General features: G+C 49.5%; 1 protein-coding gene across 2 annotated transcripts in view; it reads right to left on the bottom strand.

Moving 5' to 3' along the window:
- Positions 1-27,233, bottom strand: part of MYBBP1A (MYB binding protein 1a) — a 678,288-nt gene that overhangs the window by 151,028 nt on the left and 500,027 nt on the right. For both annotated transcript variants that reach the window (XM_078679447.1, XM_078679448.1), the window contains exon 23: positions 19,864-19,932. In XM_078679447.1, the coding sequence (XP_078535573.1) occupies positions 19,864-19,932 (69 nt within the window). The remainder of the gene's footprint in view (positions 1-19,863; positions 19,933-27,233) is intronic.

Below are 27,233 nucleotides of genomic sequence, written 5' to 3'. Positions count from 1 at the left end.
CCAGACAGCGGGAGGGGGGAACGGGATAAAAAAAGTAGTAAAATATGCCGCTTACCTGCTAGCAACTCTTGGAAAGTGAAATCGCGCAGCCCACCCCTGCAAAGCACACGTTGGAAATGAAACCAACATGCCGATGCGAAAAAAAAACAACCGCCCACCGCCGCATGACGCACGAAAATGGGCGGGATGAGTAAAAATCGCCGGAACGCCCACGAATCTGCTCGGGGAATGAGTGACGCATCTCTGTTCCAATGGCTAGCCTCCATTTATGGAGCTAGCCAATGGAACAGAGAGGCGGAACAAAGCCCCAGACTGTTCTCAAAAGTTTTCGCCTGCGCGAACGCTGCTGCGCAGCGGATCGCCAGGCGAAACCTAAAAATGGAATAGGCATGGGACCATCACTCTGGATAATTGGCAACTAATTTGGAAATCAGCCATATTCCACAAGACCTCTACCGCACTTTCCCAAACAAAGTAACAGCTCCTACACAGACCCTTTTGGACCCCGTCACGACTCCACAAAATGGCTCTGAAAAATAACCTGTCATGTTAAAACTGTAATGCAGCTAACGGGGACCTCTGCCATGTTCTATTTTATTGTAGTAAGGTCGCCTCTTTTTGGGACGTGTGTTTGACTTTATCTTCACTCTGTGTGGGATCCGTCTTAATAAAGAATTTCAATCACTAATTCAAGGTTTTCTTGATCCCCAAATCCACTCACAGAATGATAGGTTCCTTGTACACATATTACTGACTTAAGCTTGTAAGTCGATATTGGCCAACTGGAAGAACACTGCCTCCTCCACCTTTAAGGCCTGGCTGAACTGGATCTCCAGAATTTCCCTTGGAAATCACAAAATAACAGGGTGTGGGTATCACTGGACACTTACTTCGCCATGACAAACCTCCTTGATCCCTCGTGGATCATAGTCTGCCCCCTTCCCCGGGCTTTGGGCTGGTTTCAACTCCTGGACAATGGGTTACCTTTTACTTGCATAATCTGCCTTCCCAGTTTGTATCCCAATTATCAACAAATATGGACCATTTAAATATCTCCACATAATTGCATTGGTAAATGTGTTATTCTCTGGCACAAATATCCCTATACTGGACTGTTAGAATGGTTCCCTACTATTGGACGGCAAGAGGTACCACAGGGACCCATTCCATAAATTCTTTCCTTTCTCTTATTTAGTTTTTATTTTGTATTGCTATTCCAGTGCTATGTATAATGCCTTCACATTCTTGAGTTGTTTTTTGTTAGAATTCATAGATTGTCATTGGATCCTGTACATGTTTACTGAATATTATGTATCCTAATATCTTGTCGTATCACAGTCATTTTTCCTTTGCTTTGTTTTGCTCTGCTCTGGAAAACTCAATAAAAAATCTTATGAAATGAAGAGTAACAAATTGAGAATGGGTGTGCTTTCTCAAGCCACAACTGCAGCACGCTGGAAAACATGGCCCCATATAAAATATTTCTGTCAATAAAACAACCAGTTACAGTATGAAAAACATCCAGTAGGACCTATCAAACAAGTTATTTGCCTTTGGTAATGATCTTTTTGGCAGATACTCAAGTCACCAATTCCTCACTTTCTGAAAATTCTCAGACACCAGACAGCATCTGGAAAACTTTAAAAGTACTAGTACTGCACACCGATAGGTAGCATTGTGCTCTTCTGCGTCTACCTCATTCTGCTCTGGAAGTGGTAAGAGGAGCCGCATATAAGAACCAACCAGGAGTGCAGATGTCAGTTTCTTTTGCGAGATTGCTGCACCAGCAGACACAGAGCCCATCAGCAAATTAGACAGGCCAGTGCACATACTCCTAAATTAGAAACTTTTTTGATAGAGAAAGAGACCAATCCACATAACGTGGAGATGGGAGGGCAGTATAGAATCTGCAGTTAGAAAAAGTATTCACCAGAAAGAGTGTTACCGAAGCTAAGTAATTTGCCCTTCAGATGGATACGTCCATCCGCAGATTCCTCATCTAGTGAACAGATCAGATACTATATCAATTCCTCACAAGGTAGTAGGTCTACCTGACCGTATGGTAAAAATGTCCTTCCTAGGGGACCTTGGTGTCAAGGCAGTAGTGCTTTGTGAACGTGTGCACGGAGGTACACGTAGCTGCCTAACAGATTTCTAGGGACAAGCACTCTGTGTGCCAACACAGTGGTAGCAACCTTTGCCCTGGTGGAATGAGCACTCGTGTGCTGGAGGCTGCTTCTTAGCCAGTACACAGTACAAAAAGAAAACATTCTAGGGTAACAAAAAATATATTCATCCACCATTTCATCTTATACAGCATTTTAACAAAGGACCATTTATCATGAGGTGGCCCATTTTTGCACTACCCTGCACTTTTTGGCACCACAGAACCACACAAAGATCTGATTGTTCACTCTATGTTCCTTGAAATGATCGATGTAAAAATCCACTGTTCTTTTGGGGTCCAAGTAATGGAGTCTCTCTTCCTCTTTCGAGGGATTTGGAGGGAAAAGAAGGGCAGAAGAGCTGAAAGGCACCACCACCTTTAGTAGGAACGCTGCGAGTCTGTAACACTGTTTGTCCGGGGGGGAAAAGTGTTATAAGGAGGCTGGTCTGAGACGGCTCAAAGCTCACTCAACAGGTGGTGGATTTTATTGCAACCAGAAAGACCGTTGTAAGGTGAGAATACACAATGGACAACTGTGCATTGGCTCATAAGGGGTACACATGAAAAAAGTAGGAAGAGCCAATAAGGATTATGTTACTTACCCTGTAAGAATCTGTTCGTGGCATGTACTGCTGTACGATCGCATGCTTGCATATTCCTGCAATCTAGTGTTGGATCCGGATGCGTGCAAGTTGTTTTTCTTCAAAGAAATCTTTCATGTCAGGAGATCGAGAGACTCCTCTTCTCGGTCATAATGTGCATGGGCATTGACTCCATGGTTAGATTTTTTCCCACAGGCGGGTGAGAATGAAGTGGAACCTAAGTGTAGTAAAGAGATGTCCATGCATTGCAAAAGAGGTGAAGGAAACTGCAGTGGCCACAAGTTTCAAAGGAGGAGGGTGGGCGTATGTGAATCTACACCACTACATGCCACAAACAGATGCTTACAGGGTAAGAAACATAATTCAATTGAGGCATGTGTAGCTGTAGATACAAATGCCTTGCGTAGACTGTAAAGCATTACTTCCCAACGCGGTGGTTAACCTGTGGGTGTTGCAGTTGTTTGAAGGTGTGGACCATGTAGCACTTTGTAAATGTCAACTAATGGTATATTTCTTGGGAAGGCCGTAGAAGCCCCTAGTTTACGAGTTGAGTGTAACCTAGGGGGTTTTGGTAAAGTTCTTTAGGCTTTAATGTAACACATTTGAATGCACTATCCATCTGATGATTCCTGGTTTGAATATAGGCTTTCCTTTATGTGGTGATGAGAAGGCCACAAAAAGATGTTTTTGATCTTTCAACGTAGTACCCAATGGCTCTTTTGACATCTAATGTATGTAGGGCCCTTTCTGCAACCGAGTATGGTTAAGTAAAAAAGATGGTGGCTCAATTGACTGGTTGAGCTGAAAGTGTGAGATAAACTTTTATAGGAATTTGGCTAGGTATGAAGGACCACCCTGTCTCTCTTGAGTTGGAAGAAAGGTTCTTCTAAGGTTAATGCCTGGAGTTCACTGACCCGTCTAAGTGATGTGATGGCAATAAGAAATGCAACCTTCCATGATAGAACTTGGAGGGGGTATATTTTTAAGGGTTCGATTGAAGGATCTATGTTAAAATTCTATGAGGGCGCAGGTGGAATCACCAGCTTAAGCCTTTCCACGAAGGCCTTAATAACAAGTACTTTGAAAAATGAGAGGGGTTGTCTGTTTTGGAGATAGGCAGACACTGCGGCAAGGTGTTATCGTATGGATGTGGTAGCAACGCCAGAGAGCTGTAAATGCAGCAAGTAACAGATGTTTTGTATAGTGGCACAGAATTATTTATTGTAGCAGTAACAAACAAATGTGTTCCATTTGGCTGCTTAGTATGCCCTTGTGGTGGGTCTACGTGCTTATTTGAGAATGGTCATTCATTTTGGTGGAAGAATGAGATATCTGAATTCTATGACCTCACGAGCCATCTCGCTAGGTTTTGTGTTTTGAGATTAAGGTGCCTGATTTCTCCATGGTTCTGAGTGACGAGGTCTGTCCTGCTGTGGAGCTTCTGTTGGGGAACAAAAGAGTTCTAGTATCGTTGTGTACCATGGCTAGCGGGCACATGCAGGAGCTCCTTGTATGAGTGTGAAAGATGTTTGCTTGGGTTTTTGAACAAGAAAAGCAAGGATATGGGAGTGGGGGGGGGAGCAAAGGCAAATATCCCTGACCAATTCATCCATAGAGCTTTGCCTTTGGTTGCGAACAGATCTATTTGTGAAAATCTACATTTGTGGAAGTAAGGGAGGAGGACTTGGTGGTGGAGTTTCCATTTGTTGCTGCATCCTGCTGAGGAGGTATGCAAATCGTCTGTCTCCGGATTGTGTTCTGCTAACAGATGAATGTTGTGATGTAGAGCCCAACATCAGAAATAGTCTGAGCTGGGCATGAGGGCTGTAGAGTGTGTGCCCCCCCTGTTTTTGTAAATAGTACATGGTTGTTGTATTTTCCGTCTGGACTAGAACAACCTTGCCGTTGAGGTGAGGTAGGAAGGCTTTAGTGCTAGGTGAATAGCTTGAAGCTCTAGGTAATTGATGTGGAGAGTCTGGTGCTTGATTGCCATATGGTAGAATTTGTTGCAGATGCCCCCTGACAGGGTAGTCGGGGGAAGCTGAGAGAAGTCACTGTTTGTTTGCGGGTGTTTTGCCACGTGGGAAGCATATTGGCCTCTACCTTTAGCAATGCTGCCTAGTAAAGGTGTCTGAGGTGGAGGCTTCTGGGGGTGTCATTTGGAGCCTCTGCGATAGCTGGAGTGGCGAAAGGAGCCTAAAGATGAAGGTGCCTGAAGGGTTCCCATGGCTTTCGCTGTTTGTGTCCTTTTTAACTTTCTCTAAGGCGTCATCAACTTGTGGCCTAAAGAGGCGCTCCTTGTCAAAAGGGACATTTAAGAGGCTTTGCTGTAGCAGTGGCTTAAAGCCTCAAATATGTAGCCAAGCATGGTGGAGTAGTAAGATGCTGGTATTGATACTCTGTGCCACTGTGTCGGCTGAATCTAGGGTCCACCTGATAGAACTGTTAGAGATCAGTTTGTTCTTTGTAACAAGTTGCTGACCCCTGTTCTTATCTGGGAGATGTTGCATGAGCTCCTCCATCTCATACCAATGGCACAGTCATACCTGGCTAGCAAACCCTGGAAGTTGGCAAAATACCAGTGGTTTGCTGATTAGGCTTTTACCTGATGCGTCAATGCGTTTGCTCTCCTTGTCAGGAGAGGGAGCATCACCACATGCTTGTAGGTTTTCTCTTTTACCAGCACTGGTGGCCACCAAGGAGTCTTGTGGGACTTGTCCCCGGATAAAAATAGGGTCTGAGGGAGAGTAATTCTACTTTTTGTCGACCCTTGGTGTAAAAATTCAGGCCCTTACAGGGTTTATGAAGAGGCTCTGTGTGTGATGCATCAATCCTTTTAACACATGTAGTTATTGTGCACCCTTGTGTGTTGTTGAAAATCATCTTCTAGAGCTAATTCCACTTCATGGAATGCAGCGGCCCTGCCTAATAACTCCTGGTAAATGGTAGAATCATCAGGAGGTAAGGAGCGTGCTGGGTAAAATCAGGGTCAGTGTCCCATGGAGGGTTTATGTCATATGCATCCATGGGGTCGTACCAAATGTGGTAATGTATCATCCCCATATTTTGCCCACCTGTGCCATCACCAGGGATCCCTGATGCGATATGTCTTGGGGAACATCAATAGACTGTGGTGGAGATGGTATGTCAGGTGGAAGTGGGAGAGGGCTGGTAGACTTCTCCCTCTTGGTCTTATTTTGCGGGGCAGGCAGGTCAATAGCTAGAGGCTTTGTTAGGATGCAGCCAGTTTGTGGCTGTATCTGGATTTGCCTCTGTTTGGCATCCAACTTCTCCTGAACTTTGTGGAGAATTGGTTTGACTGGAGCCTGGGTAGTCTTTTTGGGTGTGGGCATCGAAGCTTTAGATTCAGTGCTGTGTTTGTGTTTCGGTGCCGAAGTTGCGCTCAGAGCCGAAGCGGAAGATGTTGGTGGTCGGCTCAGTACTGATGGGCCGGTAGGTGCCGAAGGTGTTGATGCAGTTAGCTTCAGCTGGTGTTTTGGAGCTAAAGCCGGAGGGCAGGGCTCTGAACCAGTCATTCAGTGCCGACCAAGGCCATGAGGCAGTGGAGGTCTCAATGCCTCTTTTTGTGGAGGTGGTGGGTGTTTTTTATGGTGTTCCTTCCAGGGCTGAAGGGCAGGAGTTACAGTACTCACTGCTTTTGACCTCAGTTGTGGATTTAGTGATTTAGAAGCCCTCTTTATGCTCGGATTCCGAACTGTCTCTGACGCAGAATGCTTCCTCCTCAACTACGGAAGCCTGTGGGTGTTCTTCGCCGATATCGTCATGGCTGAAGAAGGCGGGTGTCTCGTCGCTGGTTCTCTGCTGCATTTCGAGCCAGTGTGCCTGACGATCCCTGAAAGCCATTTTGGAGGCCTGACAATCCGCTTCCCTCTGTTACAGTGACAAACACAGGTTGCAGACCTGATGGAAATTAGTCAGTGGGTATTTTGCATGGCAGCAGGGGCAGGAACAGAAAGGCTTCCATTCCTTCACCACGAGGGCCGGTTGTAGAGGACCCGGTGGAGAGTAATGTCAAAGGCGCAAAAGAGCAATGCCCTGATGGGACCACAGTAGAAGCTAGTCAATCAGACGGGCAATTGTTCCTCGATACACAGAGTGGAAATGCAATTGAAACAATACCAACGCGGGTGAGAGTGGATTAGGAACTGATCAGAGATCTGTACAGTCTCGACGAGGAGCGCAAAAACACAAGTTTGAACCAGACGGCGTAAAGAAAACAATCTAACAATGGAGTCAAAGCCCATGAGCATTATCACCAAGAAAAGGAGACACTCAATGTTGTGACTCGAAGCACTTCTTCGAAGAAATACAAATTGCATGCATCCGGATACAGCACTAGATGGCAGGAGTATGCACAGCATGTGTATCTACAGTTAAACAAGCCTCGGACAGAACCTTTTTACAGTGCCCACAACAAGATTTGCTGGGCCAAAGTCAAGAGACACAATACACAACAGTTTGGCCTGCCATATGTCCATCTGGCAGGTACTGCTTCTAGCCAGAAACTTATCCGAGCGCCCAGAATTCGCTGATTTTATGTAGCAGCCTGGCTGCTCGGATAGCTTCAACTACTTCGGAAGGGAGGACAAAGGAGATTAACTGTTGCCGTTCAATCTCCACTAGTGGAGATGAAGGTTGGGGAGGCCAAGATGCATGACCCTGTGCTGCTGCTACGACAGAAGGTCTTCCTGAAGCGGCAGCCTGCTTGGAGGACAGATTCTCAGGCACATAAGTTCCGTATTCCACACTCTCCTGGCCAAATTTAAAGCCACTTGGACGACTTGGCACGATCATTCCTGATCTTCAGAGTTCGTGACAAGGGAGGCAGTGGCAGGAAGGCATTCAAGAGTCCTACCTTAAGACAGAATGCCTTTCGAGAGCGAGCCCTCTTGGAAGCTCCAGCAATCAAAAATGTTGGCAAAGAGATCGAGCCAGAGTTGTCTCCATTCCTGGAAGATACCCTGCGCGCCACTTCTGGGTGTAACTGACATTTGCGATATGCGAGGTGTAGGTTGTGTTTGTCCATCCTTAAGCTTAAAGATCTTGCCAAGTGGTGTTCCACCAGGAAAGTGCCTGGACGATTCAGCCAGTTTGAGAGGTGTAGGGCTCTTACGGCAGTACCACAGGGAGGCGGTGTTATCCGTGAGAACCTGTACTAGACTTCCCTTGATGGTGAGCAGGAAGGCCATAAATGCCACGCGAATCCCCCACAACTCCAGCAAATTGATTTGGAGGTGGGTCTCCACCTAATAGCAAAGTCGTCCCAGATGGTCACCCCAACCCAGCAGTGATGTGTCAGTCACCACCATCAATTCTGGGTGGGGCAGGGATACTGGTCGGTCACTATTTCAACTGCAGTCTAACAGCCACCATTGCAGATATTCTGCAGTCTCCTCATACACCAGGATGGAATCTGACATGTTCCCTTGGTGATGGGTCAAATGATACTCCAGGTCCTACTGCAGAGTCTTCTTATATAATCTCGCATGGTTGGGGAGCAGGAAGCAGGAGTCCAGCAGGCTTCACAGAGACCCAGAACAGAGGCTGAAACATCAGTATCATAGCTCGAATGTCCTGGATTTGTTGTTCTGGCTGAAAAGCCTGAAAAGCGCACCATTTCTAGGATGTCTCCGATGAAAGGGACCCCGCACAAAGGAGTGAGAAGTGAGAGTTTGGCAGGCTGAGGGAGAACCCAACCCTTGCAAGAGGTTCACTATTGCCGGAAGGTGCTCCTTGAATAATTGTGGCGAGACCGCCTTCAACATTCAGTTGTCAAGGTAAGGGAAGAGTGGCATCACCGACCTCCGAAGTTGGGTAGCGACCACAACCATCAATTTTCTGAAAACCCATGTGCACTGGCCATTCCGCAAGGGAGCAAGTCAACTGCCCCACTTTCAACCAGAGGTAGTGCCTGTGGGCCTGGAGCACAGGGATTTGAAAATAGACATCCTACAGGTCTAAAGCCACCATCCTGTTTATGAGATCCAGGGCAGAAAGAACCCAGCCAACATGAACATCTTGGGTTTGTCCTTACGCAAGTAGGTGTTGAGAGGGGGAAGATCCAAAATAGGATGAAGACCTCCATCCTTCGTTGGCACTAGGATGTAGAGGGAGTAACATCCATTGCAAACTTATGAGGCCGGTACCCTCTCTATGGCTCCTTTGCCCAAAAGAGCCTGCACCTCCTGATGCTAAACAGGCAGGTGGTCCTCCAAAAACTGTGCTGACATATAAGGCTGGTGTGGTGGGTAGGAAACGAATGGTAGAGCAAAGGAGTAGCCACAACCCATCCATCTTGAATAGTTTGGCCCAAAGAAGCCCGCAAGTCCTCCAGGAATACTGGCAAGATCTCACAGACCATGTCCCTCAGCATTTGACGCTGGCGATGGGGGACTTGTCGATTGACCAGGGGACCAGAACATGGTTTATTCCAAGTTCTCAACAGTGTGTCAGTGAGGGCCTTTGTTGAAGGGTAGGAGAGGTCCAGTCGATGAGTGGCCAGGCTGAAAGACCTTCATTGGCACATTCACTTTTACCTCCAAAGTAAGGAGATCATGGTCAAGGACCTTAGCATTGCCTTCTAAACACAGGTGTGTAGGAAATATTATCCTCCGCCAGTGTCCTTGCAGTGAGGGGGGCTAACCCAGTATCAGACGGGGTGTCCAACCCAAATGTTCTAATCAGAAGGTGGGGCAACCTCTTTCCAACTCCATCCCCTCAATCATCATCTACATATGACTGGCTCTGGTCAGACTCAGATCCAAAAAGTTGATGTAGTGTTGCATGCGTAGTCTTTGAGTACAATGGATTTAGTATTGGTTGCACCACATCAAAATCTGGGTTTGGCCTCTGCAATGTTGAGACAGTCAGAGAGTAGGTGGAGTTGTGGCTCCTCCGTCGGTGGCATACATTTTCGAGGGAGTCATGCAGATTTTGGTACTGGACCCAAAGTCCGCACCGATGCCGGTGTAGAACCTGAAGTGGGTTCAAGGGGCACAGATGAGGATGGATCGTACAGCAGTAACCCTACTTCTTGGACTTACCCTAAGACTACGACCACAACAAATTCCTTGCATGGAAATGATTTTAGGAACGTGAAAGGGTCCGCACTCAGACTTTAATCTGGAACCAGACTTGCGTGGAGTCTTGCCGTGCTTCGCCACCACATAGAGTTTGGCTTCACATTCTCAGGTGCCTGTGGATTCCTCTGGGTGCAGTTGTCGTAGCCTTAGAGTTGTGTGACAAACCCGAGCACAAGAGGCACACCTCGGGGATCAAGGACAGATATCGGTTTGCAACTGTTCCTACAAGGTTTAAGCCCTATGGTGTTAGAAGTGACAAATTTCCTTCAAAGCTGAACAATGTTGGTGGAAAAATACCTTCAAAGAGTGAAGGAGGAGTAGAGCTTCAGATCCACAATTGAAAGCATGGAAAGAAAGGAACGAACGTCAGCGCGCATGAGTGGAACATAAATTTGGCTCTGCTCGTCACTTCTGGAGATGAATGGAGTGGACGCCGATTATTTTAGACTTTTGTCTTATAACGTTGAGTCCCTCCTTTCGCTTAGTTGTTCACATATAGAACATTCTCCGTTTCCCCCACTTGTCACACTTTCCAGCTCCTGCAGGTCAGAAAATGAGCACCAGAACAGACATAAGACATGTACTTCTTTCATTGCATGTGCTGTCGTAGTAGTCTCAAGGAAGTTCTTGTGGGTGTATTTGGATGACTCAAGTCAACAGTACCAGCATGTTTGCTGCCAAGCTTTTTTTTTTTTTCTCCAATGTTCAAGGTTTTATTAGCGATTTTGATCTTAAATCGAGATTTACAATCTACATCAATTAATACAGCTTTAAAAACAAACAAAGTAAACATTTTACAACACATTAATTGACTGGGCTATTTATCATCTCCATTGCAGCTTTTTTTTTTAACTTTTTTTTTCAGGTTTATATTGGCATCAGAACAATACACGTATATAAATCGACTGTCATTATGGCACTTTTGTTTGGCTTTACCTGGATACATGTAACCCATGAGGCATAGCAGACGAGCACTGTACTACCTACAACCTAGGAGACTCCCCTGCCTCCTCATCCGTCCCCGATCCCTGCGGCGAAAATAACTCGCTGCTCGTCCCTTCTGAATTGCTTTGGGAAGTTTGCCCCCATCCTGTAATACACATGGCTCCCCAGGCAAGTAGGTCCTCTTGCAATTTCCCTTCTCTCCTGCTGCGCTGCATATGTGTTTCTTCGGCTAGGGACCATTCTCTCACGTCTCAGAGCCGTGGGGTATCTCTGGGGCCCTCTGTCCCATCCAAGGGATAGCCACCCTGTGCCTAGCCAGCACCAACATCAATTGCAGAAATCTATAGGCCAGCTTTCGTTTCCTCAGCCTAGGGACCAGCGCCAGCAAACAGTGCAAAGGTGTCAGTGTAATGCGGAGGCCCGTAGTGGCAGATATGTGACCTACAACGCCTGCCCAAAAGCGCTTAATTAACGGACAGTCCCAAGCTAAGTGCAGGAAACCCGCCCCCTCTGCTCTGCATCTGGGGCAACTATCCCCCCTGTCTGCTGAATAACGCTTCAATAAGATCGGAGTAAGGTAGGTGCGGTGTAGGAAGATAAAATGTATTAATTTAAAACGTGCGTTACATGAGACCTTCTGTGTTAGAGCCCCTATGCGCTCACGCAGCCCTTGGTCCAGCGGCGTACCCAAATCCGCCTCCCAGGCCGCCCAGGCCGGTGGCACCCCCGGGGCCGAGTCCCGTCGCATAGCTGCATATATTAGGGAAATGAGCCTGCGTACTCTGCCGCTGGACTGAAGAATATTTAAGGTGTGAGTCATTGGGGGCGCCTCCGGATACTGAGCCCAAATTGACCGCACTACATCGCGCAGACCCTGATAATTTATATACTGCCCTCTCCCAAGGCCGAAGGTCTCTTCCGCTTGTTCATAAGTTAGAAAGGTCTCGGTGGGGTATAGGTCGGCCAGGGATTCACAGCCCCCCTCGCGCCAGGCACGGAAGGACATATGTTGAACCATTGTCACCATGGGTGCCAGGATCCAGATCGGCAGGTCCCTATGGAAGGGCCCTGTTCGCATGACACACTCTATGAATCGATCAGTGCCAAACGCTCGCCGTGTGCCTTACGACGTAGGGCAAAGTCTCACTCGCCCCTCTGCCCCGCATCAAAGCCCCCCGTAACTCCTGTACCGTTGCTCTACCCGCTAATCAATCAATCACTGCATTTATAAAGCGCGCTACATACCCGTGAGGGTCTCAAGGCGCTGGGGAGGGAGGGGGGGGGCCGCTACTGATCGAAGAGCCAGGTCTTGAGGAGTTTTCTGAAGGCCAGCAGGTCCAGAGTCTGTCGTAGGCTGGTGGGAAGAGCGTTCCAGGTTTTGGCGGCGAGGTAGGAGAAGGTTCTGCCGCCGCCGGTGGTTTTCCAGATACAAGGGACTGTGGCGAGGGCGAGTTTGGCTGAGCGGAGTTTTCGGGTGGGGGTGTGGAAGCTGAGACGGTTGTTGAGGTATGCGGGTCCGGTGTTGTATAGGACTTTGTGTGCGTGGATGAGGAGTTTGAAGGTGATCCTCTTGTTGACGGGGAGCCAGTGCAGGCCTCTCAGGTGGGGTGTGATGTGGCTGTGTCGGAGAACGTCGAGGATCAGTCGTGCCGAGGCGTTCTGGATTCGTTTGAGTCGTCTCAGGAGCTTGGTTGTTGTTCCTGAGTAGAGGGTGTTCCCGTAGTCGAGTCTGCTGGTGATGAGGGCCTGGGTGACGGTTTTTCTCGTGTCGGGAGGAATCCATTTGAAGATCCTGCGGAGCATGCGGCGGGTGTTGAAGCTGGACGCGGAGATGGCGTTGACTTGCCTGGTGATGGAGAGGGTGGAGTCGAGGATGACCCCCAGGTTGCGTGCGTGGTCTGTGGGTTCCGGGGCTGTGCCTAGCGATGTTGTCTGAGTTCAGCTTCAGTCTGCTGTCCTTCATGCAGTCGGCTACGGCCTTCATTCCTCTGTGGAGGTTGGCTTTTGCAGTGTGGGGGTCTTCGGTGAGGGATATGATCAGCTGGGCGTCGTCGGCGTAGGAGATGATGTTGAGGTTATGTTGTCGTGCGACGTGGGCGAGCGGTGCCATGTAGATATTGAACAGCGTCGGGCTGAGGGAGGATCCCTGTGGGACGCCGCAAATGATCTCGGTGGATTTCGAGCGGAAGGGTGGGAGGCGGACGCTCTGGGTTTTGCCGGAGAGGAAGGATGTGGCCCAGGCCAGGGCCTTCTCTTCAATTCCGGCGTCATGGAGGCGTGCTGATAGAGTGCGATGGCAGACTGTGTCAAAGGCTGCTGACAGGTCCAGGAGGATGAGGGCGGCTGTTTCTCCTTTGTCCATCAGGATCCTGATGTCATCAGTGGCGGCGATGAGGGCGGTCTCGGTGCTGTGGTTGCTGCGAAAACCAGATTGGGAGGGTCGCAGGATGTCGTGGTCTTCGAGGCAGCGGGTTAGCTGTTCTTTGACAATCTTCTCTGTCACTTTTGCCGGGAACGGGAGCAGGGAGATGTGCTGGAAGTTCTTGAGGTCCTTGGGGTCCGCCTTGGGCTTCTTCAGAAGGGCGTTGATCTCGGCATGCTTCCAGCTTTCCGGGAAAGTTGCTGTCTCGAAGGAACTGTTGATTGTTTTTCGGAGGTGGGGCGCGATGGTTGTGCTGGCTTTGTTGAAGACTTGGTGAGGGCAAGGGTCAGATGGGGATCCAGAGTGGGTGGAGTTCATAATAGTTGCATCTCCCAAACGTCCGCATCCGCGAACCATCTGGCAGCCGGTTGCAGCTGCGCCTCATAATAATATAAATCAAAGTGCGGGGCCTCTAGGCCTTCCTCCTCATAGGAGCGCACCACTGTATGAAGAGCTACTCTACTACGCCGGCCCGCCCAAAGTAGGGACGTAAGTAGCATGTTCAGGGTCTGAAAGACCCTAGGGGGAGAGGACACAGCGTATTCTGGAGGACGTAAAGTGTCCTAGGCAGCATTACCATCTTGGCAACAGCCAGCCGACCCATGAGAGATAGCGGCAGGGTATTCCAGAAGGACACTGATTGCTGCAGGGACTTTATCACCCGATCAGTATTGCGGGCCAGTAATTGTGCTTCCGTTGAGGCCACTTGAATACCCAGATAACGAAAGCTCTCCCTTTCCCATCGCAGCCCAAGCCCCGGCAAGTCCTCCTCGGGCACCAACTCAAGACCCGATAGCGATCAGGGACTTGTTTCTGTTGAGCCTCAGTCCCGACGCTTAGCCGAACCTATCTAGATGGTATAGCAATATTGGGAGCGCCTCTCTTGGGGCTCTCAGATAAAACAAGGCATCATCTGCATATAGTGAGATAATATTAAAAGTATCTCCCACCGTATGCCCCACTGCAACAGCTCAGAGCGGATCCGAACTGCAAAAGGCTCTATAGCCAGGGCAAAGAGTAGTGTCAAAAGGGGACACCCTTGTCGTGTACCCCGTCCCAAATGCCACTCCTCTGAACGCGCTGTTCCAAGTCGTACCCTAGCCCGAGGGGACTTATATAGGATACGGATCCAACGGCAAAAATTCGGGCCCAAACCCATCGCTCGGAGAACCTCTTGCAAATAGCCCCAATCAACCATATCAAACGCCTTGGCAAGGTCAATGGATACCAGTACAGTCTGTTCTTCCTTCCCCTGGACCTCGTGTTTGAAGTGATTCAAGCGCCGTAGGTTCATGACGGTGTTACGCCCAGGAATAAATCCTCATTGGTCCGGATGGACCAAATGCGCCATACGAGGTGCCAGACGAGTGGACAATAGCTTGGTCAAAATGTTCACATCTGTATTGATCATAGTGATCGGGCGATACAAAGAAGGGTCGTGTTTGTGTCCCCCCCCTGGTTTAAGGATCATGCAAATTCCCCCCCCTTGTCATGCTCTGTGGGAGAGAACCGCTCTCAAATGCCTCAACAAATACCTGTAAGAGGAGACGAGACAGTGTTCCGCCGAACTCCTGATAAAATTCCGGTGGGAACCCATCACTTCCCGGCGACTTTGCGCGCGGCAGGCGAGCCAGAGCTGCCCGCACCTCACCCTACGTTAGTGCCACATCCAGGTCCTCCCGGTCCGCCTCAGAGAGGGACGGCAGGGTCAGTCCCTGTAGATAAGGGAAAGAAGAAGCTTCGGATATGTCTGGGTCTACAGTATATACTTGTTGGAGGTGGGATCAGGGAACATCAAGGATGGCACATTCCGAATGAACCATGTCCCCTTTTGAGTCTTGCAATGCTACAATACGTTCCGGGGTCTGCTCTTTCTGAAGGATTCAAGCCAAAAGCCGCCCGACTTGTCTCCCTCCCTATGAAGACGCTGCCTGTATTGGCCTAGGGTATACTTGTCGAGCCAGTCAACAATATCATGCACCCGAACTCGGCCAGTCTGCTCCTCCTCCCTCTGCAGGGCGGCCTGGACATTTAAAAGGTTATCCTCTGCCATCCGGAGATCCTGTAGAAGCTGCTTCCGGACTCCATATGCGAGTCCCATGCAGGCTCCCCTCACCACCGTTTTAGGGCCTCCCATTTGGTGGCCAGGGAGAGGTCCCCCTCCTTCCAATTAAGGTCCACATAGTCCCCGAGAGCTGTTTCTACATGTGCCCTCCCTCCCTGGTCATGGAGGATATCCACCGGGAGTCTCCAAGTCCGAGGGCGGGAAACCAGGGTTCCCCATCGTACCATGCATGCTACCGGGGAGTGATCAGATAAAAAGCGAGCCTGGTGGGTAACCTCTATGGACATATTAAGCTCGGCATTCGCTACTAAGACCCTATCAAGGCGACTATATGTGTTATGAGTGGGGGAAAAACAGGTATAAACTTTTTGCGTCGGGTCGGGTTTGTCTGACGCCAAATATCCACCGCTCCTATATTCTCTATAACCTCCCTAAGCCGCGCAGTCATACGGGGTTTTGTACCTTCTCGGGGCAGGGACCTATCTAGGGCCGGGTCAAGAACACAATTAAAATCCCCGACCCAAAGGACTGGGGCCCCCAGATCATGAATCAGGACGTCCTGGAGGGCCCGAAAGAAAACCGGGTCATCCACGTTGGGTGCATATGTATTCAATATGATAATGTTCCTACCATCTAATTTTGCCCTGAGAAGCAGGTATTTGCCATGTATGTCCGCTTCTACATATTGAATTGTGAATGGGACCCCAGGCGCTACCCAAACCAATACCCCTCTAGCATACGTTGAAAAGGAGGAGTGGAATACCTGACCCCGTCCCTTTTTCCCCCAATTTCTGTGCTTCCTCATCCGTAAGATGGGTCTCTTGGAGGCATGCAATTGAGATCCCGTGTCTACGAAGCAAAGAAAGGACTCTATACCTTTTAGTGCATGTGCCCAGTCCCCTCACGTTCCAGCTCATAAACTTAAACACCATGTCTGATGATGTAGCCCGCCTCCCCACAGTACGCTACCCCCGGTGTCCCTCCAATCCTGTGCCCGAAATGTAATACATGCGCTGCCTAAAACACTCCCCTTCAACAACCCCTTCCAAACTCTCCCCCCACCCACGAGCAATATACTTGCAACAACACAACTTGCCGATATGCCCTTCCCATGCTGGTGCCAGTACGTGCACAGCCACCCCATTCGCCCAACAGGGCTAAACCTCCCAAAAGATAAAAGGAAAACTCCCCACCCCCCACCTAGCTCCCAGCAAGGCCCGCTATCACATCATTAATACAGGGCTCTGGCCAATACAGTTAAGGATCCCCCAGTTTGTCCAACCCATCGCTCCTTTACGAGCAGCAACGTCCCTTCAAGCATTACACTGAGTGCAGGCTCCCTTTTGGGAGCAGCCCCAGCGCAGCCGGCCACCAGCCCCGGAATCCAACAAATCATACAGGACCACACCCGCTCCTCACGACAGGGCCTCCGATGTCCGCCCCTGAGCTCTGCCGTCTCTGGAATCGTAGCAATGGTAGGTGAAACAATATCAGCGGTGGGCTGCAGTGTATCTGGAACCAGTACTTCTACTGGCGGGGGAGTCTTTGATGTCGCTGGCAAGGTTTCAGACTCCGTCAGATCCAGGCGGAGGGCCCCATCCTCTCCCACCGTGACTCGCCATCCCTCTTCTCGCTCAGCCGTGTTTGATTGACGTTGTCGCCTGCTAGTGCGCCTCCTCTGCGGTCGTATCCCCCATGTGTTTCGGTTTCCCCTCTGCTCTCCTGGAGGAAGGGCATCCCCCAGATCTCAAGCCACTCCCAGACTTCCTCCTGGGCTTCAAAGAAGTGCGCCTTTCCCTGGGAAATAACCTTAAGCTTAGCCGGTTAGAGCAGCATATACTGTAGGTGTAACTCCCGGAGCTTCTGTTTAACTGTTAGGAAGGACTTCGGCTGTTCCTGGACCAGTTGGGTGTAGTCCGGAAAGATGGAGACCCTTGCATTTTCAAACGTTAGATTTGCAGTCTCCCTCGCCGCTTTAAGGATGCAGTCCCTATCTCGATAGTTGAGAATCTTGGCAATGAGGGTCCGTGGTGGAGCTCCGGGTCTCGGCGGCGGAACCAACGCTCTATGAGCCCGTTCAATCACAAAGACTTCCGACAGACCCGCAGGGCACAGTGTAGTACGAATCCAGTGCTTCAGGAAGTATTCTGCGTTGACTGCCTCCGCCCGTTGCCGAATACCAAGAACCCTGATGTTACTGTGGCGGGCTCTCCCTTCCGCATCCTCGGCTCTCCACTCCAGCGCCCCCGTCGTGGCAGTAAGTTGCGAGACTGTTTTTTTGAGGGACGCCACCTCTCCTTGCAACTGGACGATATTTCCCTCCGCATCAGAAACCTTGTTGGCCACTATTCGCAGGAATGTCCGTAATAAATTCACATCAATGGATACCGTTTCAATTTGACGCTCCAGGGCAGAATGGGACCCCTGAATCGCCTTTAACAACTCCGCCCGGGAGGGCTCTTCGGGAGTCGCATCCCCTCGTCCTGCCCCGACTGGCGCGTGACCCTCTGCGAGAGGAGCCGCTGGGTAGTATATTTCGTTATGGTGTTTGTCTGCGAGGCCGGGGCGTTTTATCTTTATGCATTGCAGACATCAAATAGAGTCACCCCAGGGCCCCTAGGTGGTAAAGAAATTCCTAACAGACCCACACCAAGGCCCGTGTGGATGAAGGTGATGTACGATCTATTCTTCAGTCACTAATTCACCCTCTGTCCGCATCAACTCACCACAGTGTTCCTCTCATGCTGCATGGGCCCTTCTTGGTGTGTGCTCGGTGCCGGAGCCCAATACCAATGCCGCATCCGGGGCCAGTTCCAGCGTACTTAGGTAAGTCACACAGGTGAGTAGGGGCCGCGTCTACTGCTCAGAACGGGCATGCCAGGGCCATCAACTAGCACCAGGGCCACCGTCTCTCCGCCGCAGCTAAAACCGGCGGGCGCGCGATCGAAGGAGTCCCTATAATTCAGTCCACGAGGGCTGACTCTCACACCTCCACTGGGGCCCTTCAGGAGTCTCACGCTGTAGCCCAGCCTCAGTCCCCTAGTCCCAAACCGGCAGCCTCAATCCCGATGTCACCTTGCAGGATAGTTCCACACCACAAGCTAGTCAGCCAGCCACAGGGCCCAGCGGACGCCCCGGCAGTCCTCAGATGTCTGCAGGAGCCCTTTTGCCGTCTCTGCAGCCTTCCCGGGCTGTCCTCACGTTTCGCCTGGCTCCCGGGGCCTCCCCCGCCTTAACAGCACCAGTAGCAGCCTCAGCCCAAGCCGCCCGGAGCGCTGACTCACAGTAGGCCGCACCCGCACGATTGCAGGCCCCCGAGGCTCCCGATGCCACAGGGCGTCCCCTCCGTCAGATCGCTGCTCCTCCGCTTCAGCACAGGAGGGCCGGAGGGCGCCCCCACCGCCAGCCCACCGGGCTCACCTGTCGCGGCACTCGGACCCGTCACCAGGCCTCCCGCAGATCGCCTAATCAGATGGGAGGCCCCCAATGCCAGTGGGCGCCTCCCAAGCAAGATCGCCCCTCCAAGGGGCAGGCCCGCGGGGCTCCGAGCGCGCACTCCGGTCCCCTCCGCTCCGTGCAGTCCGGCGCAGGTATTATCTCCGGAGCCCTCAGCGTTGGGCAGCCGGCATCAGGCGCGCCCCTCCACGCAGGGGACCCAGCTGACAGTGGGCCCCGCTCCGTCGTTGACGTTCCCCACTCCTCGGGGGGTCCTAATAGCAGTGGACCCTCCGGCTTCAGATCGCCTCCGTCACGCGGAGGTAGGCCGCAGACCCCGGCCTCGATTTATTTCGGCCCCGCCTCTGCACAGCCCGGGCCGTCGCCTCCGCTTCCCAGCCTGCTAGCAGCCCCAAAGTGGGACAGGATGTGCCCCTCGGCAGTCCGGGCTCGTGGACACCTTTTTTTACTGCCCACGAGACCTGAAAGGATTTTTTCAGCAGGATTTTTGTGTCGGCCTGTCGGGAGCCGACGGAGCTTATGTTCTGTCGGCCATGTTGCTTGGCCACGCCCTCGTTTGCTGCCAAGCTTGACAGGGTTTATGAAAAATATGTTCAGCTGAGCTCTTAATAAAACTGTGAGTGGACACTGTAGGTTACAAATTGAGGACATCATTTTCCACAAGAAGGACAGCTCCAGACAGATGATCTTTGGTAAATGAAGAAAACATCTGTTTAACTGTATGGTGCATTAATGAAAATGGCCAAAGATCAGACCAACAAAACTTAATTTGAAGAGGTGGCTCCAAAAATGTAAGGATTACAATAAACATTAGGATGAAAAGACATGTACGTGCTTGGAAAAATAATGTGCAGCAAAAGTGAGCAGAATTGCCCACCAAAAATTAAAACAATATGAGTTTAAGAAAGCTCATTTTATTCTCAGATTGTAAACAGACAGACAAAAAATGTAGTAATTAAAAAACCAGTAATGCCTGCAACTAACAAAGCATAATGACTGCTAAGGAATCTCCAAGCATTGCATAATAGTAAATCCAGGCAAAGGCAATTCAACAAGCATACCCACAGGTCCAATGGCTATACTGTTTTTAAATGACACCTTACCTGCTGATGCTGCCGGGCTCCATCTGTTACAGATTTGATGACAACCTCTATCAGTTGTTTACACATAATCTATAAAAGAATACAAAAATTGTCAACGTACTTGCTGGGTCACAAACTAAACATGAGTCACAATTACTTACCAAATAAAACAGTCAATACACTCTGCAAAACTTTGTTTACCAAAATGTCTCTTTCTCCTGAACTCTTAAAACAATTTGGCCATACAAATTGGTGCAGAGGTCATTGATTATACTAAGGATAGAGGACCTGGCTTGGCAATTTCCCTGGAAAGAAGCAAGAAAACAGCCAAAATATAGCAAAGCTTTGGGGAAAAGTTGTGGAGAAATCTTTTTAGAAGCACAGTTATTGCAATTGTCTACGTGATAGATGATTTTCCCTATTTTTTGTGTAGTTTCGACCTAGTTTCAGTTTGTTGCGTAAAAAGGTGTGAAACCCAGGGGAGAACCCAGAAAGTTATACATTTCTGAAAATTAGCTAACATTTAGAGTTCCAAAAAAGGTAATTTCTGCAGACTGCCCATGGTTTTTCCCAAACAAGCTAATCGTTGAAATTAAAAATTATGGAAATAAGTAGGACACATCCAGGGGCCTGGGTGATGTGACTTTCATGGATCCCAAAAGGTTTTTTTACAAGAAGGATTTCAACTGCTGTGTGATGGGTGAACTGTTCACACCACCTGCACTGTGAGGGCAGAAGACCATTTCCAGCTAGGAAAATAACAAACTTTAAGATCTCCAGAATTCGTGAAACGTCTTTAGCCACACCCAACAAGAACAAACATTAGCAAAGTCAATAGATCCTTTTTTTTTTTTTTTTTTTTTTTTTTTTTTAAAAGAGTTTTCTATTAACAGCGGACTCTGTGTGCCCTCGAAAGAAAATCAAATCATGAAGCAACACCTTCAGCTATAACAATATGGGAGCCGGGAGTAGGCGCTTTCATGACAAGACTGCATTTTCAGAGTCAAGCTGCATCTTCAAAGAAGAGTGTTATGCAAGAGTCAGAAGAAGAAGAAAACATTGTAAGAGAACACCTTAAAAAGGCATACATCGCAAAATAATGAACAGTGGATGCTTTTGAGAAAGGGCAATTAAATTGGAACTTTAAAAAAGCCACTAAATTAACCTGTGCTTTACCCCGAGTAGCTTGGCACAAAAAGCAGTCAGGCTTAACTTACAGGCATTGTGTTAAGTTTCTGTGCAGCATAAAACAGTAATAAAGTAAAGCACAACACAAGAAAAATTCCACACCAATCAGGAAAAATAGAGTAAATTATAATACATTTTATACATCCCACACTGGCATCAATGTGGGTTTATTATGCTGAGAAGATCGATACCAAACTTCACAGAATTCAGTAAAGCCATTATGGTGCTGTGGGGGTTCGTAATGATAAACTCCCAGACCATATACTCTTCATGGCTTTACTGCACCTACAATGTCTAAGAATGGACGTAGACACTGTAGGGGTGTAGTGCTCATGCAACTGACCCTCACCAGTGGTATAGTGCACCCAGCTAGAGGGGTGTCTTGCCTATACCATAGGCAGTGGGTTGCAAGCATGGCGCACAGGAATGTGTGCCATGTCAACTCTTCACTTTTCTCTGCACCAAAACAAGCCGCCTGCAATGGCAGTGTGTGTATGTATTAAAGTACAGGACCTCTAAGGGTGGCACATTATGTGCTGCAGCCCTTAAAGTCCTCACCTAGTCACGGTGCCCTTGGTACTCATGGTACCTTTTACAAGGGACTTGGATGTGGCTAGAGAAGTGCCAATTGTGGGTACAAAGGTACAGTTTTGAGAAAGAACACAGGCCCTGGGAATCTGATCGTCAGGGACACAGGGCACATCAAGCCAAAGTGCATCAGAAATCTGGTAAAAAGTGGGAGGGGGTTACTGCAACAGAAACCCAGCTGCCTACATATGCCCCCATCCCAAAAGTGACAAACCAGTCTTTTTGGACTCCAACTTCCCAAAGCAGATAGTGTGGTTGCCCCCAATATGCACTTGGGGAGGGCAGAAAGTCCACAGAATCGAGCAATTTCAAAATGGCATCAAAACAAGCAAAAAGGTGGGACAGCCCATTCTGGCATTGGGCCAGTTCCCGACCCCAGAAGCACCAATAAAAAAACTGACCTGATTTGGCAATGAGGGAAGCACTGTTAACTGTGTTCGGGCTCGGCCACAAGTTAGGGAAACCTACCAAACCCAGATATGTTTGAAAACTAGACACCCAGGGGAGTCCAGGGTGGTGAGCTTTGTGTGCCTCCCACATTATTTTCTTAACCACAATACCCCGCAAATCCCTAAAGTTTGCATACAATCACTCATTTCCCTTGCATTTCTGTGATGTAAACTTCTGGAATACCTCAGGGATCCAGAAAATTCTTACAACCCACTTGTCCCAATAAAAATGCTACCCCACTTGTGTGCCTACTGCCTGCAACAGGAACAAATCAAACCAGGGTCAATGGAAGTCATGCCTACTGCCTGCAACAGGAACAAATCAAACCAGGGTCAATAGAAGTCATCACTGGGTGGTAGGAAACCTGTTGATTCCTGCTGCTTCCACAAGTTTTTATTACAGAAATGTAAGGAAAATGAGTGAGTTTAGGTAACATTTGAGGTTTGCAGGCCATTGTGGTTAAGAAAACCTTGTGGGATTTATGCAGGGCACATCACCCTGGAATGCCCTGGGTGTCTAATTGGTTTTCCTGAGTGGCGGCCGAGCCTGGCCCTAAATACTGCAGCTATCCCTGATCCCTCAACTTAGCGTTAGGAACTATTGTGTTGGGGTCTCTTGGCCCACCAACTCAAGTGTTTCTGGAGACATGTTGTAACATAAAATAGTAGAACATTTATAAAAACTGAATTTCTCTGTATTTCTGCCTCCCAAATGTAAGCGATTGTGTAAGGAAGAAGTTTTGAACAATGCCTTCTGAATCATTTGCTAGAATGGGTACCCACATATTCAAACGTGTAAAAATAACCACTGCTCCTAAACTCTGTATATGGTGTACATTTCAGAAATTCGTAGGTTTCCTTCATACCCATTTTTTACCCTTTATATTTGTACATATGAATTGCTCTATACGTGGTACACAAAGAAAAATCATTGTAAGGTGCAACTCAGTTGTTGACTCTGGGTACTTCGAGTGCATGGCCACATGGACTTCCATTGGTTTATCTTGGAAAATATAACAATACGTAGGAGAGGTGGTAATCTGGATGATAAATAAACTTGGAGAACAGTGGTAAATTTCAAGGTTAAACACAATCAGAAATGGATCAAATCCGAGAGAAGAATGGGAAAAGTTTATCATATTAATAAATTAGGGTGAGGGACAGTCTTCCCACTGGCAGACATATGTGGGGAGGAATAGTTTATCTCCTGGCTGGATAGCCATCAGTATAACAATGTACATCATAAGGTATTTTTTTGGGATAATCTATTTTATTAACATTTATAAGAACAAAAACATAAGAAGACAGCAATGAAAAGCATGATACATCAGTGTCAATCATCAACAAATAATAAGGAAGCCCAATCACAATACAAGGCCCTTGTACTGGCTCATTCAGACCTAGAAAAAAACTACAGAGCAAAAGGGGAGTACGCGTAAATTTCAGTCCAGCATGTTCATCCACTTGCCCCACAACCAGTGGGAGTCTTTGCCTGTGACCAGGCCGCCGTAGTATCTCTTTTGGCCACTGCCAATGCCGTACCCAAGAAGCACTTGTCTTCTCGAGAGCCATCTAAGCTGTCAAACACCCCCAAAAGAAGATAAATGGGATCATGTGGGACGTGCCATCCAAAGTGTTTGTGAGCTCAGTTTCTATATCCGCCCAGGAGGTGAGTTCAGGGCGCAGCTAGACCATTAAGAAAAAATCGTCTGGGGCCTGGCGCAACGTGTGCAATCCGGCGAGGGGCGCCGACCTGCCCTGTGTAGGCGTGCATGTGTAAGATATGCCGTGTGGAGATAATACAACTGAATGAGGCGTAGTTTCGAAGAGCAGGTCAGGGTCTTGGGAGCCATCGGGCATCTCGCCAGTCCACCTCCTCCAGGGGACCCACCCATCCCTCCCAGCAAGTCCTCAATGCATCTAAGGTGACAGGGCCGTTGTTCACAAGGGACCGATATATTCACGACCCCCCCCTTAACCCAAACTGCCCATCAGAACCTGAGCCTCTAACGGATTGAATTCAGGAAGGGAGGTACCGTGTGGGGCGTGATGGAGTTGCATATATTTATAGAATTGAGTAGGGAGAAGGGAATAGTGTTGTTGCAGGACAGAGAAAGCCCGAATGTGGTCCCCCACCCCAACGTCCCTGAGGAGTGTAATCCCGATCTGATCACACCGATGGAACCCTTGGAGAGCTAATACTTCATGTAGCCAGGTACTATGCCACAATGGCGTGTCGAGTGAGTTTCTTATCCCTTGTGTGTGACGCAGAGCAGTGCGCCAGGCCGCGAGGGCCGCTCTTGTGATCGGTGGGATGGTCAATGGAATGGGGGTCCCATAGAGGTAGGCGAAAATCCGTGGGAAGTCCATGGTCCTAAGCTCTGTCCGGTAGGCTGTGTCGTACCAGCCTCCAGCAAACCAGTAATGGATGACAATGACTCGGATGGCCAGGTAATGGAGGTGAAGGTTGATCACCCCCATACCCCCACCAAAGGGAGTTATTTGTCAACTGGTCAAGGCCATACGTGGCCTCCTATTCCCCCACATAAATTTGGCGAAAACCCCGTCAAATTCACGAAACCAACTGCCCTGGAGCTGGAGAGTAATATTTTTGAGGACATGTAAAAAACGAGGGAGGATCATCATTTTAAAAATTGCCCCTCTACCCAGGGGATTGAGCGGGAGAGATTGCCAACGCTTAAGGTCGGATTTGGCTTTTGTGACGAGGGGTGTAAGATTAAGGGCCCACTCTAGTTTGGGAAGTAGGGCTATACAGATCCCGAGATACTTAAACTATTGTCTCCGCAGGGTGATAGAGGACTGCCAATCAAAGCATGCTCTTGAGGGGTGGAGGGGGACATGGGTGGACTTCGCCGGGTTGAGGCCCAGACCCGAGATTGCCTCGAACCTCCGAAGCGTCTCCAAACAGCATGGGACGGAGGTCTCTGGGTCTGAGTAGGTCAGCAAAAAAAGCAGGACATCGTGCGCGTACAGGGCTATTTTGTCAACCTGGTAAGGGTCCCAAGACCACCCTTGGATTTGAGGGTGGCTCGTATGAGGCACGCCAGTGGTTCTATTGCAAGCGCGAATAAAAGCAGTGAGAGGGGTCATCCCTGGCAGGTGCCTCTGCAGATAGGGAAGGCTTATGAGAAAGCACCGTTGGTTAGGACCTTTGCCATAGGCTTCAAGTACAGGACTCGGATGAGGCGTCGGAAGTGAGGGCCAAAGCTCATTGTAGCCAGTACATCGTCCAAGTAGCCCCAATCCACCGTATCAAAAGCCTTCTCAAAGTCTATCAGGAGCACGGCCAAGTACAGGGTGAGAGGCGTTGTGCCAGGGCCAGATGGAGGCGTCTTATACAGTGTCACGTGCCGCAGGCGGGCATGAAGCCGCACTGGTCCGGATGGACCAGCTCCTGTAGCAAGGGGCGAAGGCGCTGCGCCAATACGGTAGCAAAGATTTTCATTTCAGTATTGATAAGCGAGATGGGGCGATATTCTGTGCAGCAAAGAGAAGGTAGATGGGTTTTCGGAATGACCACTATGGTGGACAAGTCGGTTTCGGGCGGAAAAGAGCCAGACTCTACCACATGCTCAAAAAGGGTGGCCAGGTGAGGGAACAATACATTGCGTAGTATTCCTGCGGGAAGCCATGACCCGGCGTCTTCCCAGAATTGAGTAGGGAGATAGCACTGTGGATCTCCTTAGGAGTAAGGTGGGGAGGGGGGGAAAGGAGATCGAGGTCCGCCGAGGCAGCCTGGGACACACAAGGGAGGTGGATTCCGGTTCCCCCCAGCAGGTCTGTCAAGGAGGTCCCAGGAGTCTGGGCAGAATAGAGTTGTGAATAATAGCCCGCGAAGGCCTGAGCGATGGCCACTGATGTATTGTGGTGGGTACCAGTGGAATCCCGGATTTCAGGAATGATTCTGTTAGCCTTGTGGTTGGAGACCAGATAGTGGAGCAGCTTACCATTTTTGACACCTCAACCGTAGACATGCGCCACGGTGGAGCGCCAGAGCATCTTGGCCGAATCCAGAGAGATCTGGCGAACATCGTCACGGAGCATCGCCAGTGGTCTAGTCGATGGGGCATCTTCTGTGTCTCCTGAGGCCGTCTCAAGCAGTGCGGCCTGTGTCTCAAGTTGGGTCAAGCGTGCATCTTTTTCAGCCCGTTTCGCATGGACCAGACCTCTGGCCACTCCACGCACTGTGGCTTTGCCGGCCTCCCAAAGCGTACCCGCGGAGGAGACAGATCTAGTATTGGAGTATTGGACAGGAAATAGTGTTTCAGCTCCACTGCAAGCACGTCCCCGAGGTCCACGTCCTGCAGAAACACGCGTTGAAACGCTACACTGAGCGCGGGCTCCCGGAGCTGTGCCCCAGGTGAAGAGAGATAGCGGAGTGATCGAGATACCCCGTGGGAGAATAGAGATGTCGAAAACTAGCTGACAATCTGTGGCGGGAAGGAGGAGCAAGTCAATACGAGAGAGGATATGATGGGCTTCGGAGGTGTGAGTGTATCGCTTCAGGCGGGGGTGCCAGACCCGCCATGCGTTACACCAACCAAGGGTAGCCGACCATTCGGACAGTCGCTTCGAACCAGCAACGTGTGTTGAGGAGAGATCACCTATGGCGTCAAGGGTCGGCATCATTACTGCGTTAAAGTCCCCCCTATTATGGTGTGTCCTAGGGGCAGGGCGGAGATCACCTGTCAGGTTTTGAAGAGTAGAGGGAAGTGTGGTTTGAGGAATATATGTCGACAGGTGATTGAAGACCTGCCCCTCAATCCGGACGGCGAGGGCCATGTAACGGCCCTGTGAATCAGTCCTGACCTGCGTAGGGGCAAAGGGGAGCCCACACAGGTCCAGGATATCCTCCCAGAGATCCCCATGAGAAGCCAGATTGACAGACCCTGTAAAAACCATATCGGGCAAGGAAAGAGCATTGCGTTCCCAGTAGGTGTGTCTCCTGGAGAAAAAGTATACCGGGGGACTGACGTAGGGCGCTTTTGAGGATGGTAGCGCGTTTGATGCGGTCTAGCAGCCCGTTGACATTCCACAACAGGACGTGGAGGGGCCTAACACTAAAGATGATGGACGGAATGTTGCACAATGGCAAAACAATCAATCCCAGTCACAGATCTGGGTTTAATCCATCATTATTTTGCT

Source organism: Lissotriton helveticus, chromosome 3_1 (genome assembly GCF_964261635.1).
Source record: "Lissotriton helveticus chromosome 3_1, aLisHel1.1, whole genome shotgun sequence".
In the NCBI taxonomy this organism is placed as follows: Eukaryota; Metazoa; Chordata; class Amphibia; order Caudata; family Salamandridae; genus Lissotriton; species Lissotriton helveticus.
Note: the sequence above shows the minus strand (reverse complement) of the source record. Positions and strands in the feature narration are given on the sequence as shown.